The 21,547-nt window shown below is 44.2% G+C and overlaps 1 protein-coding gene across 1 annotated transcript in view; it reads right to left on the reverse strand.

The window, feature by feature from the left end:
- MACF1 (microtubule actin crosslinking factor 1) overlaps nt 1-21,547 on the reverse strand; it is a 296,242-nt gene that overhangs the window by 81,805 nt on the left and 192,890 nt on the right. Inside the window, exons 51-56 of the mRNA XM_081335334.1 lie at nt 17,521-17,583; nt 16,679-16,920; nt 15,724-15,853; nt 14,536-14,735; nt 11,890-12,385; nt 9,664-11,135 (exon numbers count right to left, since the gene is read on the reverse strand). Coding sequence (XP_081191460.1) covers nt 9,664-11,135; nt 11,890-12,385; nt 14,536-14,735; nt 15,724-15,853; nt 16,679-16,920; nt 17,521-17,583 — 2,603 coding nt within the window. The remainder of the gene's footprint in view (nt 1-9,663; nt 11,136-11,889; nt 12,386-14,535; nt 14,736-15,723; nt 15,854-16,678; nt 16,921-17,520; nt 17,584-21,547) is intronic.

Here is a 21,547-nt window from a genome sequence, read left to right on the forward strand (position 1 = left end):
AAGGCCTCAATTCTTTGGCACTCAGCCTTTTTTATGGTCCAACTTTCACTGCCGTACATTGCAACTGGGAAGACCATAGCCTTGACTATACGCACTTTTGTTGACAGGGTGATGTCTCTGCTTTTTAGTGTGCTGTCTAGATTTCTCATGGCTTTCCTTCCGAGGAGCAAGCCTCTTTTAATTTCTTGGCTACAGTCCCCATCTGCAGTGATCTTGGAGCCCAGGAAAATAAAATCTGTCACTACCTCCATTTCTTCCCCATCTATTTGCCAGGAATTGAGAGGGCCGGATGCCATGATCTTGGTTTTCTTAATGTTAAGACATGATAGTAGTATTCCACTATTTGAGGGGCTGCCACGTTATTCATCAAAGCACCAGAGGGAAGGACAAGAAACAGTGGTTGGAAACTGATCACAGAGAGAAGCAACCTGGAATTAAGGAGAAACTTCCTAGCAGTGAGGACAATTAACCAATGGAAGAGCTGGCCTCCAGAAATCTTGGGTGTTCCATCATTGGAGGTTTTTTAAGAAGAGACTGGATAGTCACTTGCCTGAGATGGTAGAGGTTCTCCTTCTTGAGCGGGAGGGCTGGACCTCCAAGGTCCCTTCCATCTCTATTCTGTTCTGTTCTGTTCTATTCTAGGAACAGATCTTGTCTTCTTGAACAGCTGGAGACATGGATCCTCAGCTCCTCTTTGTCCTCCTTCCAGATGCTCGGCAGTGGAGGAGAGGTCCAGAGACCTTTCCTTCTCGCATCTTTCCAACTGCTGGGCCTCCTTTTGAAGAGGAGGAGGAGGAGGAGTCTTGACTTGCAGCCTGCTGCCTAATCCTGGTGCATCATGGTTTGGCAGATGGTGAGTAGCCCAGCACTGGCTGGCTTTGCGCTTGTTTGGACCTGGGAGGGGAGATGGACTCAGATCTCACACAGGAAGGCTGTCACAGGGGCATCCGCACTGCCTGGCCTTCTCCTGAGTGCTCCCCAAAAGTCAGCCAAGAGCAACTTTGCAAGGGGCCTTCCTCATCACCCCCCAGCTGCTCTCCCTCATCTCCCTCTGCAGCCTCAATGCAGCCCCCCTCACCACCACACACACACACACACACACACACACAGGCAGCCTGCCCAAGGGCCACGTTGTGTACCAAGACAAAGAGAGGCAACCTTCCCTGGGCTGCCAGCTGGTCCTCCGCTCTTGTTAACTTCTTCTTCTGTATTCTGGAACAAGAATGGTGTTGCCTGACACAACGCACAAGGGTTTCTTGCTGAAGCTGGCAAATATCTGAGGACAGCAATCTATTTACAGCCTTCACACATTCACACATTCAGAGGAAACATGACATGAAGAAACACTCTGTCACCTCCATGCCTCTCTTTTTGTCGGTTAGACACACAGTGCACTTTGTGTACACAGATTAAGGAAGGGGCCAAAGAAGGAGAAATGAACAAAAGAGTGGCTGTGTGCATGTGTGTGCGACAGAGGGAATTTATTCAATTTGTTTTATTAGAACTTTTAAAAAATGAGGGCACATTGGGCCACGCCAATACCTCTGTGCCCTTTTGCTGGGAAAGAAGAGGGTGGGAGTGGCAACAAGTTGGCAGAACCTTTCTGAGGACCAGTGGTGCCCTTCCCGTATTGCTCCTTCCAAAATGAAATGTGGCAGCTCCCCCCAGCCACATTTCAAACTGCCCCCCCCCCTTAATGCCCACATCACCAGTCTCTAGAGGAGAGACCATGTCATCTGGGAGTCAGTTTCACTGCAGCCTAAACTCAGGAGTCAAGTACACTGATGAAGGCCTAATTCATTTTGATCTTCTATTATTATGAAGGCCTATTTATATGCAAATCACATCTTGCTTATCCTCTCCTTTCCATTTAGCAGATGGAGAACTAATTTCCATGTGCACCAGTGCAGTTTCTGCTCAGCATTTAAGAAACTACACTGTGTGCACAATTATTAGGCAAGTGAGCATTTTGACCATATCATCATTTTCATGCATATTTTCCACCTCCAAGCTGTATAAACCTGAATGCTTAGTGGATATAAGCATATCAGATGATGTGTATTTGTGTAACGAGGGAGGTGTGGCCTAAGGAGATCAACACCCTATATCAAGGTGTGCATAGTTATTAGGCAGCTTCTTTTCCTCAGGCAAAATGGGCCAGAAAAGAGATTTAACTGACTCTGAAAAGTCAAAAATTGTAAAGAGTCTTTCAAAGGGATGCAGCACTCTTGAAATTGCTGCAGAATCATTAAATGTTTTGTTGCAAATAGTTAACAGGTTTGCAAGAAACGTGCTGAGAGAAAAAGATGCACATTAACTGCCAAAGATTTGAAAAGAATCAAATGTGAAGCTACCAACAACGCATCATCCTCCAGAGCTGTCATATTCCAGATCTGCAACCTACCTGGAGTGCCCAGAAGCACAAGGTGTTCAGTGCTCAGAGACATGGCCAAGGTAAGGAAGGCTGAAACCCAACCACCACTGAACGAGACACATAAATTGGAACGGCAAGACTGGGACAAGAAATATCTGAAGACAGATTTTTCAAAGGTTTTATGACTGATGAGATGAGAGTGACTCTTGATGGACCAGATGGATGGGCCCGTGGCTGGATCAGTAATGGGCACAGAACTCCACTTTGACTCAGACGCCAGCAAGATGAGAGGTAGGATACTGGTATGGGTACTGGTATTAAAGATGAGCTAGTTGGACCTTTTCGGGTTGAAGATAGACTTAAAATCAACTCCCAAACCTACTGCCAAGTTTTTAGAAGACACCTCCTTCAAGCAGTAGTACTGGAAAGATCTGCATCTTGGAAGAAGACGATGATTTTTATGCAGGACAATGCTCTATCGCATGCATCGAAGTACTCCCCTGCGTGGCTAGCCAGTAAAGGCCTTAAAGATGAAAGAATAATGACATGGCCCCCTTCCTCACCTGGCCTATTGAGAACAGGTAGACCCTTCTTTAATGGGAAATTTACGGTGAAGGAAAACCTCTCTGAACAGCGTCTGGCAGGCTTAGAGATTAGCGGCAGCAGCACCAGGGAAATGCAATAGAGCCAAGAAAAGGGGAACATGTTCAGCAGCCCAAGCAGAGGAACGTAATCAGTTACCCAGTCGGCTTTTGTGCCTAATGTGGAATTATAACTCTCAATCTTCTGGTGATTGGCCCAAAATCACTCAGCTGGTTTTCATGCTTAGGTGTGACTAGGATTTTTAGTCTCCTGGATTCTAGCCTGGCATCTTCATTACTAGACCAAACTGGCTCTCCAATTTGAAGAAATTTGGAGAAAGGACCCCTGGGCCAACCTGGGTCTGGATGCCTGTCTCCCGGTTCAAAGCCCTGCTGCTGGACAGGACTGCCTTCAGCTCCAGATCTCACTCGCACCCTGTAACTCTTGGATATCACGTCAGAAGGATGAGTAAACAGCTGTGCAATGAGAAGTATTTTCCTGGGGGATGCTGATACTCAAAATACCAAGCTGGCAGCAGAAGCAGCAACTTTTCAAGTGGGCTTGGAAAGCATCCAATGAGGAAAACAAAATAGTTAGCCACCCCCAGCTGTTCCAAACTGGACTGGAAGGAGCCAGGGAACATTACGGAAGGGTTAAAAATATGTTCAGATGGGTCACCTGATCAAGCAAGGAGGCAGACCAAGAAAGATGCAGAGCACCATCCTACCCTGAAAGCTTCCTGGCTCTTCTGAAAGACAACAAAGGCACAAGACTGGAAGGTGCCCTTCCCTCCTCCAACTGTCCTGAGGGTTTCAAAGGAACAAGCCTTGTGGAGCTTAGATTTAAAACTCTGTCCTGCAGTGAATCTTGCTGGATATCCTGCCTAAGGAAACACCCCCAATTACCATTTCTCGGGAAAGAGAAAAGAACCCAGCGACAGAAACCCCAGCTGGGCCAGAGCAATCTAGCTTGGCTGCTTGCCTTCCACAGCAGAATGAGGAGACCCTCTTTGAAGTCCGTAGCTGGTCACGGATGCTGTGGCCCTGCCTATCCTTGGTGCCCTGTGGCCAACCACGATCTGTTTTCCTTTCTTACAAAGCCACCATTTCCTGTGGCAAACCCCACCTTCATTAGATGTTATTCAGAGAAGAATGTCCTTGCACCTGTCCTAGATTTCCTAGGCAATTTGCTACTTTATTATTGTTAACAGATAGAAAAAAGCACGAAATCCCCACTTCGAAACTGAGTTTGTCACTTCCTTCGCCCAAGGATTTAGGAAAGGCAAAAGGAAAAAAAGTGGCTTTGATACGTGGCAATAACGAAGAGGAGTGCTCTAAAATTATGGGTACCACCCAGGAAGAGGCCAACTTCCGAAGCAGCCAATCAGAGCCTTCCCAAGAAGCTCGTTCCTCCGCTATTTATTTATTTATTTATTTATTTAATTAGATTTGTATACCGCCCTTTCCCGAAGGACTCAGGGCGGTTTACAGGGTAATTAAAACAAGAAATACAAAAGTTAAAAACGATTAAAAAAATTACAACAGTCCCTGAAAAGGTAAAAGCCCCCAATTAAAATTAAAATTAAAATTCTCAGCCTGGGCCAGAGAGCTTGAAGAGCCAGGTCTTCAGGTCCCGGCGGAATGAACGGAGGTCGGGGGCAGTCCTCAGCTCCACGGGCAGCTGGTTCCAGAGGGCAGGCGCACCCACTGAGAAGGCCCTCCCCCTGGGTATATTTCCCACGAGTTTAGTCTCTTTGGGTAGCACATCAATCAGCGTCCAGAGAGATATCACAGAGCGAAGCAGGGACATGAAGACGTGGACTGAGAATCAGGGTTAGGGTCCCAACATATAGCCAAGAACTCTCCTGTGCATGGACTGGAAAGGAATCAATGAATGAACCCAATCTGGGCCCTCACACCAAGACCATGATCACAGCAGATAATGCAGTATTTCACGGCCCAAATGTATAAAGTCAACTTCTCATTCCTAAAGGTGACTTCCATTGCATCACGGTCATTGAAGGGATGGAATCACACTACATCTTTTTTTTCAAAAGGCACTGCATAAACAAAAGGAATTGTTATTCAAAAGGTCTTTCCAGACAAACTTGTTGAGTCACTTTCTAAGAGCAGACAGACACACTGCAGCTGCCAAAAGGCTTCAGGGCTCCCTTTTGGAGACTGGAAGGGCTGTCTCAAGAAATCAGTGGAATACTTTTCCCAAAGGCAATAATAGCAATATGAAAGTTAACATAGGAATGGGCTAAAAAGGAGGAAAGAAATGTTAGAAAGTTCACAGGATTGCATCCAGCTGGACAAAGCGTATCTAGGTTCAAGCAATTATTTCCAAGATTCCGAAAGGGACAACAGGCTGAAAGGAGGCTAAAACGGCTGGTGGAAGGATAGGCCTTGAAAATTTAAACCTGGTCATTTAAGTATTCAAATACTTAACAAAAGCTTTATAAATAATAAAAACAAGGCAGATAAATGGAAAAAACAGGGAGATTATAAGGAACACCGTTATCTGAAAGCCAAGCACAGTAGGGTTCCATAAATTACTCAGGAGTCGTACGGCGGATCCAAGAATATGGATGGCAAATAGAACTGTGCAGTTCCACCTCTGGGGAAACACAGGAAGAGAGATTTTGTGGGACACAATGTGGGCTTTTGATAGGGGAAATCACTGCAGAAGCTTCTGTGGGTCACAGTCACAACTCCTCTTATCTCCTCAGGTTGTCTCTTAGGGTTCTTGTGGAAATTTATCCTTCTATTTTTTTATAAAAAAGTATTGGGAATATGTAACCGGAAGGGGAGGGGGGAAGGGAGAGGGAGAAGGAAAAGCAGAAGGGCAGAAGTTTTGTGTGAAAGGGCCAGCCTTAGGAAAGATCCCACTTTGGTCCTCTCTGTCAACAGCCTTTGCATTAGCACACGCAGCCTTATTTTTTTACAGAAATGTGAAGAGTGCAGGAACCATTCAGAAAAATCTCCTCCACCCGCCCCAGAGCCTGCCTGGGGGATGGGCAGGTGAGGGGAGGAAGCCCTGAGTCCACCCTTCCTTCCTCCTGCCCCATGTCTGCCTCCACTCAAGGAGTCCATTGTTCTGCCAAGAGCAGGCAGGTGTTTGTCAGCCTTCTGGCTAAATGAAGCCACCTGCAGAAAGCTGCCTCCCCCTCCTGGCTACTGGCCGTTGTTTCTTCAACTTTGAGACAAAGCTGGCACAGGATGGCAACTGAACAGCCTTGAGGAGGAGGGGGCTTGGATTGGGGTCAGGGTAGTTGCCGAATGGCTTTCAAACAGGACCTTCCTTCTTGCTTTTGCAACAAAGATGGCTGTTGTTAGAAAGACAAGCTCTCAAACGGGAAATGATTGTCGCTTCCTCCACCAAGCATTTCTGGCTGGTATTGGTGGGGTTGCAACCTGTGTGGATGGTGTGGGGGCCCCACGTGATCAGAGAAAACAGGGCTCCACGAGCTGGAATAAATACAGGGATTCTCTGCAGGATTGGAAAAACTGAGCAGCCGAGGGCCTGGAGGAAGATCCTGGGAGCCTGGCCATTACTTCGCCCGCCCACCCAGCACCTGCTCCGTCGCCAAGTGCAGAGAGAATGTCACTATTTTGATAGTTCTGGAAAAACTGCAATTTGCCTCCAAGACAGCCTGTTCCCCCCTTCTTAACACCTTCTTCTACAATAGGCAATTCTCCCTGCAGCTCCCGCAGAAGAGGCTCAGTGGAACCAGAAACCAATGTGCCTTCACCCTGGCTTGTTCAAACCCACATAAGTTTCCCTTTAAAAGAGCAACAGAGGAATCTGGATTTAACACCACAACAGCCTAAGCTTCGCAAGCCATGACCCTGCCTTCGCCCGTCTGAGCTCCTCCCAACCGAAATCATGAAAACGCTCAGCCCTGCTCAGGATTTCCACTCAATGAACCCTCTGAGGTGCACATTCAACCCACATTTGTTCCTCCCATTGTCTCAACCTCCCTTCAGCTCCAGCCAAGCGTCAGCTGAAGCGCGAGAAAGAAGTCCCTCAACCTGACCACACACGGGTCCAATGGAGGCTCCTGCTTCGCTGCTTCCTTCCCTGAGCTGCTTCTGTCTGTCTGAGCCGCTATCCTCGGAGGGATTTTTCCAACTGGACTTTCCTGTCCCATTAAGGGAGTCCTTGGCTCTATCCTTTGAACCTTGATTCTTCCAAGGCTATGTCAACCTAAGTACTTAAAATATACTCACGGTAACCAATTACTATCCATTCACAAGAACAACATTTCAATATGGCAGATTTGCTTAACTGCAGAATTACAAAACAATTAATCATATGATTTGCAAATAACTGAACACTTACTTGTTATCCACCAAAATCCTACAGATCTTTTCTCTACTTATCAATCTTTGAAAAACCTGCATCCTGAAAGTGATGCAGTTTTGAGAAAGAGCTCAGATTAGAGCTCATAATATTCCCCAATAGCAAATGAAGAACATCTACATTCAAAATTCTTCCCAGTGCCCCAAATTTCATGAACTCAACATTCCTGCATGAGATATTTAGATACTCCAGGGAAGTGACACCAGCTGCCTGCAATCAGTGCAGGTTCGCATCCCACCAGGCTCAAGGTTGACTCAGCCTTCCATCCTTCCGAGGTAGGTAAAATGAGGACCCAGATTGTTGGGGGCAATTAAGCTGACTTTGTAATAATGCCGCTTGGGGTTTGTGTGAAAGCCCTAATAAGCAGGCATATACATAGAATGAAGGCTACTGCTAAGCTTGTAAGCCGCCCTGAGTCTTCGGAGAAGGGCGGGATATAAATGGAATTAAAATAAAAATAAATAAAAATAAGAACCTCAAAATCTACCCAAAGTCTTGGGTTCTCATACAATATTCTACCATTTTCACACCAAACTTTGAGGAGTGGATTTCCTGAAATGACACTGTTACATTTATTTGGGATGGGTATGTAAATTATTATTATTATTAATTTTATTTGTATACCGCCCTTCTCCCGAAGGACTCAGGGCGGTGAATTGTGCTCAGTACCTGAGGAGATTGCTGTACTTGATTTGCATGGAGAATCCAAGGTGGTTATTACTAAAAGAGGCCCAGCATCTCACCTCCCTTGCATTTCCTCAGAATGAAATCGGGGAGAGACGTAAGCAGTGGGGTACCACAAGCTTCTCTTTTAGGCCCAGTATTCTTCAATATCTTCATCAAGGACTTAGATGAGAGAATTGAACTCATCAAATTTGCAGATGACACCAAACTGACAGGAGTAGCCAAGATCTTGACAAACTAGAACAATGGGCCCTATCCAACAAAATGAGTTTTAATGTGGAGAAAAGCAAAGTTTTACATTTAAGTAGGAAAAACCAAAGGATTAAAGTACAGATTAGTCGAGACCTGGCTCAAAAACAGCAACTGTGAGAGGGACCTTGGAGTCCTAGTGGACAATAGCTTGACTATGAGCCAGCAGTGTGCAGCAGCAACCAAAAAAGCTAATACAATCCTGGGTTGTATAAACAGACGCAAAGAAGTATTATTACCACTTTATAAAACCCTAGTAAGACCACACCTGGAATATTGCAGCCAGTTTTGGTCACCATATCACAAAAAGATGTTGAGAGTTTGGAAAAAAATCAAAGAGCAACTAAGATGATCAAAGGCCTGGAGACCAAAACATAGGAAGAACGGCTATGGGACTTGAGTTTGGATAGTCTAAAGAAAAGAAGAAATAGGGGAGACATGATAGCAGTGATCCAGTATCTGAGGGGCTGCCACAATGCAGAGGGGGTCAGGTGGTTCTCCAAAGCCCCAGAGGGAAGGACGAGAAACAACGGTTTGAAACTGATCAAAGAGAGAAACATCCTGGAACTGAGGACAAACTTCCTGACAGTGAGGACAATTAACCAGTGGAACAGCTTCCCTCCAGAAATCGTGGGCGCTCCATCACTGGAGGTTTTTAAGAGGAGACTGGACATTCACCTGTCTGAGACGGTGTAGGTTCTCCTGCTTGAGCAGGGAGCTGGACTAGAAGACCTCCAAGATCCCTTCCAGCTCTATTCTATTCTAAATCAGCTGAGGACGAAAGGTTTGCCTGTACAACAGTTCCGAGGAAAAACTAGCACCGTTGTATCCCAAGGTTCCTTGTATGGAGCTAGAAAGACCTCCAAAATCTGGACCAGAATCTGACTCAAATCATAGAATCCAAGAGTTGGAAGGATTAACTGAAGCCATCAGGTCCAATCCTGTACTAAGCAGGAACACAATTTACAGCATCCTAAAGTGAGGGCTGTCTTGCCTCTCTTAAAACGTGTATTGGTGTAACTATTTTTCACCAAAACGTTTAGCTGTTTTCCTTCTATTACATAGGATGGGTCAAATATCAAACTTAATGTCTAAACAAACAAGTGTGTACACAATGTGTACACAAACAAGTACACAAATACACAAACACAAGTATTCTAAACAAATGCACCTTGAGTGGACAATTTTCCTAAAACTACCCAAGTGGATACCGATTTAAAAGGCAAATTCATTCCTGGTCAAAGGCACAAGCTACGGTAATTTTTTTCTGCCCTACTTTACCTTCCAGCCACTGATGTATCCTGGTAAATTCCAAGAAGACGATACACAACTCAGAAAAGTTACACACACACAATCAGGACTGGATTCAGTATGGAGAAGAAACATCTTTGGGATGGAAAGGCTCTTACCTTGAAATCTGCCAGCTGCTGGTTGATCACGTCCACCTCAGTCCCAACCACCCACTGCAGCGCTTCACCCTCTTCTGCTGCAGTGGTCATGTAATTTAGCTCCTTCAGTTTGTTGTAAAAGTCTTGGACACGAGCGAGCGTGGTGTCCACCTGCTCCAGGCGGCTTTTCCCCCTTTCAGTCAATTTGACGCATTGCTTATTTAAGGACTCTAGTTCACGTTTCAGCCCTATGAGATCAGGACTCCCTTCATCGTCCAGCATCTGTCTACATTTCTCTTCAGAAGCTTGGATATCCAATCTTAACCGTTGAAGTTTGCCCAGAAATTCATGGGCGTCATCTGCTTGGGACTGGAGGCTGTCCATGTCCCTCCCAACAGGGACCATGCTATCCAACTCATCATCTAGGTCAGTCAGTTGAGAAAACATTTCCCGAACATGATTATTAAACAGTCCTATTCCTTCAAGCTTGCTTTCCATGATTTTACAACATTCATTGACTTTTTGTTTCACCCCCTTGAAATCTTGCTGGACAATTCCAGCTTGGCGTAAGAGGTGGGAAGAGTCTGATCCACGTGGAGAATCTTCCACGAGACCCTGAGTGAAGTTCCCGAGGTAATCCACTTGGGCTTCCAAGGCCTGAAGAGCCTCCTGTTGAGCTCTCAGTTTTTCCAAATTTTTACTGCTGCAGGCCTGAGGGCCAAGAGCTTCATAGATCTCCAGCTGGTGCTTTGTCCCTTCCAGTTTCTTTTCAATATTCCTATAACTTTCTTGGAACTCCTTAAGCCTTTGAGACATCTCTTCAAGGGACTCAGTCTTGGCTTGGAGCTCTTCTGTTATAGCATCCATATTCTGGTTGATCTCTGCTTTCTCATCTCTAATGTCATCTTCATCCATTTCTGATGCATCGATGAGGACGTCAGCAGCACTGTTCAGCATCTCTAGAAGGGAGCCTCGCTTTGCTACATCACTCAACATGGCCTTTGACCTCAGAAGAGCAGCTTCCAGTTGCACTGGATCCAGCGTGACTTCTAACTCTAACATCTTTGACCTACAATCCTCCACCCAAGGGCAAAGGTCTTCCACATGGCGCTGATATTTCTGGGCCTTCTGCAAGCAGTCCTTAAGTCTGGAGTGCCGGCTGGCAATTTGTTTGCTCAGCTCCTCCCAGTTGGTTTTCAGGCTAACCACCTGGCTTTGCAAAGTTGCCTTCTCTTCCCCAGGACGAACTGAGAGAAGCAGAGATTCCTCCTCGGCCACGATCATTTCATAGGAGCCACTGTGTTGGTTCAGGCTCTTTTGGGATTCTTCCTGCTCCTGAATCTGAAACTGCAGCCTCTCCAGCTTGGCTGAGATTGGCCCACTCTGTGCCTGCTGCTTCAGTCTGTCTTCTAGCCAAGCATGGAGCTCATCAAACATCTGCTGGAACTGCTGGGAGCTGGCGAGCGCCGTCTGCAAACGATTCAGCCGGTCACCTAGATATGGGAAGGGATGCAGGGCTGAAAATGTACTTCACAAATGCAAATACCAATCTTTGAACTTGTCCCAGGGGGGAAAAAATACACACATTTGAAGCAAGCTACTCTAGGAAATAGAAGCATGTGAAATGAGATGGGATTGGCTGCCACTCTGTATTTTTTTTTGCGTAAACATAAAGGACTTACGCCCAATTGTCTTCTTCCTTTTTCTGCTGGACACTCATATATAATTATTTTTAATTCTAATTATTGTAGATTTAAAAAACATTTTTCTGAGTTTGAAAATGGAGATCCTTTCCACTATGGGAATTTTAGGACACATTGTACCAGTCCCTTACACTGTCTTTGGGGAGATGTAACATTACTCATTGTGTGGGTGAGCAATCCTGGAGAAGTGAGAATTTTCTCTCTTTCCCTCTCTAGCTGGGTATTTACAGCACACTGAGCCATAATGGAGTTTGGCTTTGACGTGTGTGGTTTCCTTTCTTGGTGAGACTACAGGAACAGAAGGACCAGCATTTTCTCCTGGACCATCACGCACATGGGAGTGTTTGGGTACCATATTTACGGCATTAACAGGAGAGCATTCACAATGGCTTGGCATTTGCTAATGACCCTGCTGATTTTAATGCCACCTAAATGGGCACATTAGAGGCTACTGGGCCCAACTGCACACTGCCATCTCCCTACACTTTGAATCTGCTTCTCAATTAAATGGTACCGTTCCCTTCAGAATCTGTGTACGTTATACCTGCTAAATCCTCCAGCCCTTTGAGAGGCAAGGCGACAGTTTCCAGGCGCTTCCTGAGTTCATCTTTAAGGTACTGCTCTCCCATGAGAACCGAGAGCTGCTCGCACAGGGCTTGAGCCTCTGTGATCTCCTCTTCCAGCTGCTCCAGCTCAGACCGGATTTCACTGGTTTCCTCCAGCTGCTGCTTCACAGCCTCTGGCTGGGTGCTGATGGCAGGCTGGGTGCTCAGGCGCTGTCCAGCAGCTTTCACTTTCTCAGACAATCCCTGGAGCAGCTCTTGGAACTGGGTGCTCTTGACTACAGCCTGGTCGATTTGACTGGAACGAGAGTTGAGATGTTCCATAAGCTTGGTCCACTTCCTGTTGATAGCCTGGAGCTCCTCCTGCACACGGCTGTGGGATGGAGACTTTTCACCAGGGCCAGTGGGGATTCCCCGGGCTGCATCATTCAGCTGGTCATACTGGTGCTTCCGAGCTTCAAATTCCTTCAGCATGAACTGCAACACAAATATGTATGTGACAGACTAGGGTGATTCAATTAAAACAAAAGGTAAAGATGAAGAAGGAAGGAAAGGATGGTTGCTATTAGCTTCACTATAGTGGAAGTCACCATTTTAAGAATTCAGAAACCCATAAAGTCAGCCACCAACGCACTGCCTTCCCAAATTCCACTAAAATAATTAAGATGCCTTTTTCTGTAAAATAAATTAGTGGTTTTCAAGTATTCTGCCCTTGGGGATTCATCTTTATATGGATTAACATGAAAATGAACTTCCACACATTGCAAAGGATTCTGAAAAACACTCTAGGCTGCGCTTTTGCTTTATGAAATGTGGGTAAGGAAATATACTTGGAGTCTGGGAAGGAAAAGGAAGGTTTTCAAAATGTGGCACGTGAGGAGCACAGACATTTCAGCCTTATCTCTCTAATGTCACATCAGTCCCACCATTAGGGAATCATTAAGACCCATAATTCACAGAGATCTCATCTTAGTGTAATGAATAATAAGTGACGACTGGAGTCTATTTCTCTAACTTCTAAGATTCCATAAATGAATCCCATTTTTTCTAGTATTCATCCTCATTAATGATAATGATAATGATAACTTTATTGTCACTTTGAATGTACACCAATTGGCATACATCAAAATGAAATTTCGTTGCATACAGCTCTCAAAGGGTCACCACCTCCGATATATACTCCTTGTTCGTGGCCCGCTCAAATTTCACATTGTCCATTTTAGTCTCTAGGGAGTGAACGATGGCAAACAGGACAGATGGAAATGGGGCTCCATGTGGATTAGCCCTCAAATTCGCTTGTATTCTGACAACCTCGCCTTCTTTCCTTTTTCTGATCCTGACTCTTCCACCTTTTCCTAAAGAGGCCTTGCTTCTTTTCGCCCCTGGAGCACGCTGCCGCCGCCACCAACTCCTCCAAAAGCCTCTCTCTCTTCCTCTGGGCCTGCCGACAGCCTTATCCAGTTCCTTTGCTCCATAAGCTCCAGGTCCTCTCCTCCTCTGCCTCCTCTGGAAACAGCCCATGCCAGCAAAGATTGTCGGTCGTATGTCATATGTTACCTTAGTTCCACCATGTTGCTCAAACACATTAAAATTTCCTGATCATGTGGCCTATAGCCCTTACTATCCCTCCCAAAACTATTTGCCTTCAAGAGCCAATGCAGCCGCAGCCATTCCAGGCACCATCTTAGATCTTATTATAGACATTCTGTGTGAATATTGCTTCCTTGATTGTGTACTGCTGTTAGGGTATGGACAATTATGATGCCCTAGAAATCACTCAATATCTCTTTCACAATGTGTTGAACTGCAACCTCCTCCTTTCCAACTACCGTGACCAAAGAAGCAACTCCAGCCACATGGACCAGGACTGGGTGGAATGGGAAGCGACATGCGGAGGAAGAGCACTCTTGAGAGCCAAACTGCCCTGCCATAACAGGTCCAAGGAACATCTTCTTCCAAGAACCTTCAGGGTCGAAGCAACAAGTGGCAATATTTATATCATCAATTAACTATATCATCTTCATGTTCATTCAGAAGGAACATTTAATGAGGTGTAAAACTTGTATAACACTAACAAATCAATTAAGAGCCAAACAAGTTAGTCATAAAAAGTAGGAGTTTAAACTGGCTGACAACAGAGTTAATAGCACATTTGGCAACTCTAAAGCACCCGAACATGGAGTTTCTGGAAGTGTTGCACAAAAACTGCAGGGGCTGAGCTTTTAATACATCTCAGTTTTTCAAAAATGCTAGGGAGGATGATGGCATTTCTAAGGCATTCCAGTCCTCTGCCTCATTTGTCCTGCTGCTACTCCGGAACATATAAACAAGTGGCAGAAAGAGTATCAAGAAGACTCCCCCCCCCCGCCTTGGCTGATTGGCTACCGATTTCTTAGCAATATGATTTATTACTCCAGAAAAAGAGGGAGAGAAATTAAATATGAGCAAGATGTTAAATAAACCAAACATTTGTAAATGAGCACGTGAGGGCTTGAAGTGAAATTGGAGGTTTTTTGATCAAGCAAACTGTGAAAGGCCATTCGGCCTCTTCAGCCCCCAGCTCCATCCACACTGACTTCTCTGCACTCGGTCCAAGACTCACCAAAAGGCAGAAACCCAAGACTCACCTGAACCTGCTGTTTTTGGGCATTCAGCATATTAGGATCAATGGACAGTGGTCCCAGCACACTCATCATAAGCTCCTTCTCCATCAGCCAGGGCCTCAGCTGGCTTTCCGCTTCCTGAAAACTTGCCAGTTCATTGGCTGATTTTTCTAGCTTCTGCTGGCGTTCCTCTGTCACCTGCTTGGCATGTGCCCACCTGGAATCTGAACATCGAAACCACCATGGTTGGGGATATTGGCAACATAATGCAAAAGTGAAATATATCTTGCACAGATCTTTTTACAACAGCCACTGGCTAAAGAGGAGCCAAGCCGTGGAAAACAAGAATAGATCCTGCCTAAACCAATATTTACATCAAAGTTCTTTGTCCTCACTTACATAGACTCATCTTACACGCACATTTCGCAGATGAAAATAGGCACACCTATATAGCCATCCTTGCTTCTTGTTTCCTTTTCACACACCAAAATTCACTGCCCAAGAGCCCTTCTCTCTCCACATTGAGGACTCTTTCCTGCTTGTGTACAGAGAAGACATCCATTCTGCAAGATCCAGCCTGCTCTGCAGCACCATGTCCGTTGCTACCTTCTAGGAGATTCGACTCTTATAACTGTCTGCGTGTGGAAGGACATGCTCATTAGCAACAAGGGCTACCATGCAGGCAATGTTCCTGATAAATTGGAATTTATTCATTTCCCAGGCTGTCACTGAGCCTTTTTCTGGAACCTCAGTGGGCTTTCCCCCTGCACCAAATCTTGTGGTATTTCAACAAGCTCATCTCCAAGACCTCACGGGACAAGATGATTGGGGGAACTTGCAAGATTAAAAAAACCAACACATTATTATTACTATTACAGTTATGTTTGGTTTAATTTGGGGAATATTTATTACGTAAAACTTATATGCTGCCCACCTCGGCTGAAGGTGAATAAGCTGCTACCAAAAATGTTATGGAGCATATATACCATGTTCAAAACAGAAGACATATAAAGATACCGATATCATTAGTGTGGTATATTTGCTCCATAACAGTCATTTCACAGAAGCATGTTCTTATTGTGTGCTTCCCATTTTGCTCCTGAGGCTGTCCCTCTCCCCCTGGTTTACACAATGAAAGGCAGCCAGAGGAGGAATGTTCTGAATTTTTAATTAGCCCCTGCAGAGTTTCTCCAAGATTCCCGGGCCACGTACTTAAGTCTTCCAACATCCTCTTCCAGTTTCTTGCTTCTGGAGAGTCAGGGTATTTCTCCAGCAGTCCAGAGAGCGATTCCTTGGCTACCTGGACCTTCACAGCATTCTGCTCCAAATCACCCAGAAATGCCTATTTAGAAAGGAGAAGGAGGAGGGTGTCAGAGGGTGGGGGTGGGGGGATTGAGAGTGAGTTAAAGGCAGGAAAGGTTTTCCTGGAGAAGCCTGATTTCTTCCTCCCTCTGAGGGCAGCAGAGGCTGCTGCTGGAAGAGGGAGGATGCGATCAAAGTGGCGAGGACCGGTGGTTTCAGCCTATTTTGGGCTTTGTGAAAAGGCAGCCTTAAAGCTTCTCCAAATCATAAGTATCAGCTACTCAGATGAGAAGTTGGAGGAGTCTCAGTGGGTAAAATGCAAATCTCAAGGCATTTATTGTGCTTCTTACTTGGGCTGGAAAAAAGTGGTGCCCAAAAGTCGAGGGGGCCCATGAATCCACAAAAAGGGCACTTGCACACAGAACTTGGAAGGCACCCATGCTCTGCACACTTTGAGTCTGGCCCTTCACTGGATTGAAAGCCTGAGCATCTGGAAGGAGGGCCCAGTTCAGAACGATTGACCTGTCAGTATTTGAAAGGGATTTAGGCTGCTCTTTGAAGGAACCCTCCCCAAGCAGCATTTGCAATAGTAACGCCAGAATATATTACAGAGAACCCACAAGTACAACAAAATCTCTTTAAAATGGCATTTCAACCACTTGAATAACTACATTACATTTTTGTGGGAGGCATGAAAAGGGGTTTATTAACTGAGTTTGATGCTTCAGATCAGCCTCAAACAGAGAATCGTTCTCCTGGGGAAAGACTACAAAAGAAATTTGCCATATGCTTTGCTGAACAATATTATTATGGACGGTCTTAAAAAAGCAAGGAACAGGATTTTATTGATACGTGAAAATAAGACCTTGTTATGCTCCGCCTGAGCTCTCATTGTTTCCGATCTTGTAGGTGAAGAGGAAGCCTCCAGGACTTCCAAAGCCTGCTCCTTCTCCTCCAGCCACGTCAGCACCGACTTCACCTCCTCCTGGGCTTCCCTCATCTTCTCCAGCATGGCCGAGAGCTGCTCAAGGCGCCCCCGCAAAGCAGCACCCAGCGCTGTGTACTGCAGGTTCACATCTGACATGTCACACTGGATCTCCGTCAGATCTAAGGCAGAAAAAGAACCCAACTGGAATTAGAGAAATTAATTGATTTGCTTACGGTTATAAATATAAGGCCTCAATGTAACAGAGGAAGGTATAAGAGTCTACATACGTTCAGTGTGATAAACAATGTGCATGAACAACCTCAAAGGGCGATTCAGGTGAAAGACCTTATTTGCACACTCAGGCTCCCCTCTTCTTAAGAAAAGAGATGATGGAAGAAGGGAGACTTCAGAATTTCTCTAGGACAGGGGTGCAGCTTTTAAACTATTCCCTTCCCAAGAATCAGCAGTTGCTTTGTCTGCTGCCAATTTTGCTTAGAGAGCCGTAAGAAAGCTTTACATTCTGGATGCACCTATGATTTGCACTCAGTTAAAACGTTTGAAATAACCTGAGATGAGCAACAGGAAGGCTTGGGAATGAGCGGGAAAGAACCTTCCAGTTTTACTCCGTCCATATGGCCCAATTCATACAGAAAGAAACTGAAAGGCTCAAAGCAACGGACTCTCTTTGCTTTGAGCAAAATTGTTATCGATAGGCCTAACCGCAGCAACATAAAGACACAGAGTTCCAGAAGTATGCACAGTTAGCTGAATTGCCTCACCTTTGCAGGTGTGATATCCATTTACACTGCCTGTTGAACTACCACCAGCAGGGAGCACGGCACCTGAGCAAAATCACAAGGAGGCAGACATAATGACATGGTAGCGTAATATTTTGGAAAAGACACAAAGGCTGTGTCCTTCGCAGCTGGAGCACAACTCACATCCATTCATGCTGCTATAAACTAGCTGGCTCACTGTTTCTCAACTTTTGCAACTTTAAGATGTCTGGACTTCAAGTCCCAGAATTCCCCAACCAGCCATACTTAAAATTGCCAAAGTTGTCCCTTTAAGGTAGTAGAATCACTTATGCATTATTTTTATCTTACTGAAAAAACCACTGCAAAGGCACGCCGTTTCCAAACTGTCAACATGAAAGGCCATTAACAAGGGTCCAAGTATTTAATCAGTGTGTAAACACTGCTTAGGCACAAGCAGGCTCAGGATCCCAGATTCAAGAGGTTGCCTTTTTCTTCCGCCAGATGCGCAGGAGAAAGAGAGTTAACTACTCTGAATGGCTCCCATTTGAAAACAAAAATAGTAGTGAGAATTTTTGTGCTGCCCCTTAACACTTTTTTTTAGTAAAATGAAATCATTCTAAATGATTTTCTTGGCTGTTCATTTCTGGGGTTGTCTATTAATCCAGGGCTTTTCAACCTTTTCATCCACTGTACCATTTTTAGGATATGGCAACATCCAAGTACCACGTCGCCTAGCAAGGTGTCAAAAACTTGATGACCCAAAAAAAGAGGAAAAAAGTGATGAAGTACAGGTAGTCCTTGACTTACAACAGTTCGCTTAGTGACTGTTCGAAGTTACAATGGCACTGAAAAAAGTGCCCCCAAGCCACAGCCAAGCAAGACACCTGCCTGCCTGCCTAGTGGCGCTCTTCCTCCTGTCCGAGGTTTTCATTGTTGTGAGCATTTCTGTTGACGATTGGCAGTGAGGGTGTGTGGGGGGGTGTTTGGTTTTTATTCCCCCCCCTGCTGGGTGGTTGCAGCAGATTTTGGTCACTTCACATGACCCTGGGACACTGTGACCGTCATAAATATGAATCTGTTGCCAAGCATCTGAATGTAAATCACAAGGCCCTGGAGATGCTGCAACATTCCAGATGATCGGTGCTTCTTCTGGGCTCATATGTGCCAGGATCAGCGCAGAGCTCCAGCTGGATCCTGGCGCTGATCCTGGTGCTTCCGCTCAGCCTTGACAGCCCTGCAGCTCCAGCCATCTCTCGCTCAGGCTTGTGTGGTGCTACCATTCCCCTCCCCCGCTACTTTTGTAGGATGGTCGTGTACCACCTGCCAGGTGCCAATGTACCACAGGTGGTACCTGTACCACCTGTTGAAAAGCCCTGTATTAATCCACCACCTCATTCAAAATGCCTGTTGCTTCCCATTATGAGAATGCTGGCATGGAAACTCTCTCTGCACCAGGCAGAGGAACCCCAGAAGAGCTCCCTGTAATGCTGTGAGCAGCCTAAGATTATTCTGACATGTTTTGCTGCATGCATGTGTTTAAGCATCATAGAACTATCCACATAAATAAAGGCAAATTGCTTTCACTATTAATATTTCTCCCTTCTGCATTTATGTTTCTAACTGCAGATGATCTGCAAAGAATGCCTCTTTGCATGATGGCTTCACTAATACAGCTGTTATTTTGAGGCCCAATCTGTGTTCCCCGGCAACGGCAGAGACACTCTTGAGCACTTGCAGACTGCTGCCTGTGTGTCATCATGGGAAGGAAGTCTCTGACCGGAGCGGCCAGGGAGAAGAGCTGTTGCATGTTTTGCTTCCTTGCAAGGTGCAAGGCAAACAATTGGTAGCCATTATTTAGGGGATGCTCTGCTGCCAAGGAGTGCAGGAATCAAGCTACAGTCTACTTCATGATGAGGAATGTGACTGACAGAGACCCAAAGGGTCAAAATTATTGCACCAGGAGAAAAAAGACCCAGCTTTCTTCTTCTCTCCCCAAGAGAAACATGGGAGTTTTAAAATATTTCTGAGGGTTACCCATTCTTTTAACCATGTTAGAGCACATGCTTGATAATATAAGACCCAATCCGGTAGTCCAAATCCTCCATTTTCTTTAGCTTCTTGTAGCATTTTCAGTTTAATTCTGGCTAAATAAATTTTGAGATCAGTGTATTCAGATCAACAAAAAACCTTTTTTTCGTATTTTTATAGGTACTGTTTGAAATAAAAAGAGGAATTTTGGTAAAATATTCATTTCCACAGTAGCTATTCTTCCTAACATTGATAGTTGTTTTTCCATTTTTCCAAATCTAATTTTGTTTGATTTAGTAATTTTATATAATTATCTTATCATTGCGCATCTTGCTGTTAAGTATATTCCCAAATATTTAACTTTCTTAATTATTTGTAAGTCTATTTTTTTCTGACTTGGTTTTTTTGCTTATCTGTAAGGTTTTTGACTATAACTTTGGTTTTTTCTGGTTGTTTTCAATCCTGCTATTTCTCCAAATTCTTCTATTCTTTTCAATAGTTTAAGAGTTGTCTCCAGCGATTCTTCTAAAATGAATACCAGGTCATCTGCAAACGCTTGTAGTTTATAGCTTTCATCTTTTATCTCCATTCCTTTAATTTCCAGATCTTGTCTGATATTTCTGTTGAGAACTACCAAAGTTAGTATAAATAACAGTGGGGCATAGTGGACATCCTTGTCTTGTGCTTTCATTATATTAAAGTTCTCTGTATGTTGACAATTACTTTTGCTGTTTATCATATTCTGTCTTAATGATCTTTATCAACTTTTCTCCAAAGTCCATACAGTTTAATTGTTGTATCATAAATTGCCAACTTACATTGTCAAAAGCTTTTTGAGCATCTAAAATAATTAGTGCCATTTGTTTTCCTGGGTGCATTTCAATGTATCTAAAATAATCCTAAAGTTATTTTTTATTTGTCTTTTTAGTAAAAATCCATTTTGATCTGAATGAATAGATTCAATCAAAAATCTTTTCAGTATCTCTGTTATTATTGAAGCAAAGATTTTGTAATTCAAATTTAATATTGATATTAGCCGATAATTTTTTATCTGTGTCAAATCTGAGTCCTCTTTTGGTATTAAAGTAATATTTGCTTCTGTCCAAGTGTTTGGTAATTTAACCTCTAATAATACCTCACTGCAAACTTCTTTCATTTGTGAGCTTAATATATCTTGTAAACATTTATAGAACTCTGCCCATCCGGTACTGGGGTCTTATCGGTTTTTTTGTTTTTTTTATAGCTTCCATCAATTCCATCATTGTAATTTTTTCATTTAGCATATTTTTAAAGTTCTCTGGAATTTTTGGTAGATTAGTATTTTCCATATATTGTACTATTTTCCCCCGAGAGATTTCTTCTGTATCATATAGTTTTTCATAAAATTCTTTAACTATTTTTTTATTGCATCATTTTGAAATTGTAAAGCGCCCTTCTCATCTTGCAATTTATTTATCAATTTCTTCTCTCTTTCTTTATTCAGTTTATAAGCCAGCCATCTTCCCAGCTTATTTGCATTTTTGAAAAAGTTTTGTTTTGCCCTTTTAATTTGTTGAGCCAATTCCTCTGACTCTGTTAAGTTTAGTTTATGTTTTATTGACTCCATTTGTGTTTTCACAGCTTTCTTTTGTGGATATATTTGTAATTCTAGCTACAGTTTCTTAAATTCTTGGGAGTTTTAAAATATATTAGGTGAAGAACAAAAATCAATCTGCCTAAGAAATAGTTAGTTAGTACACGGTGAGGAAGTAACTGCAGGGCTGTGATTTAATTTATAGTCAAGATTATTCTTCTGCACTACATACAGTCAACTATAGTCATTAATCTCTGCCCTGGAACCTGCCTTGTGGAATCTTATCCACCACCACCCCCAGTCAGATTCACTCCATCCGTCTCAACATTCTGCAAATCCATCAAGACCTGGGTATGTTATCAGGCTGGGGGTCCCAGGGGGCTGGCAGATTTTGTAATGGTTCCTTCACTACAATTAACATCACCCTCTCTTCTTTTGTGCACTTTT

Source organism: Vipera berus, assembly GCF_964194415.1.
Source record: "Vipera berus genome assembly, chromosome: 9".
NCBI lineage: Eukaryota > Metazoa > Chordata > Lepidosauria > Squamata > Viperidae > Vipera > Vipera berus.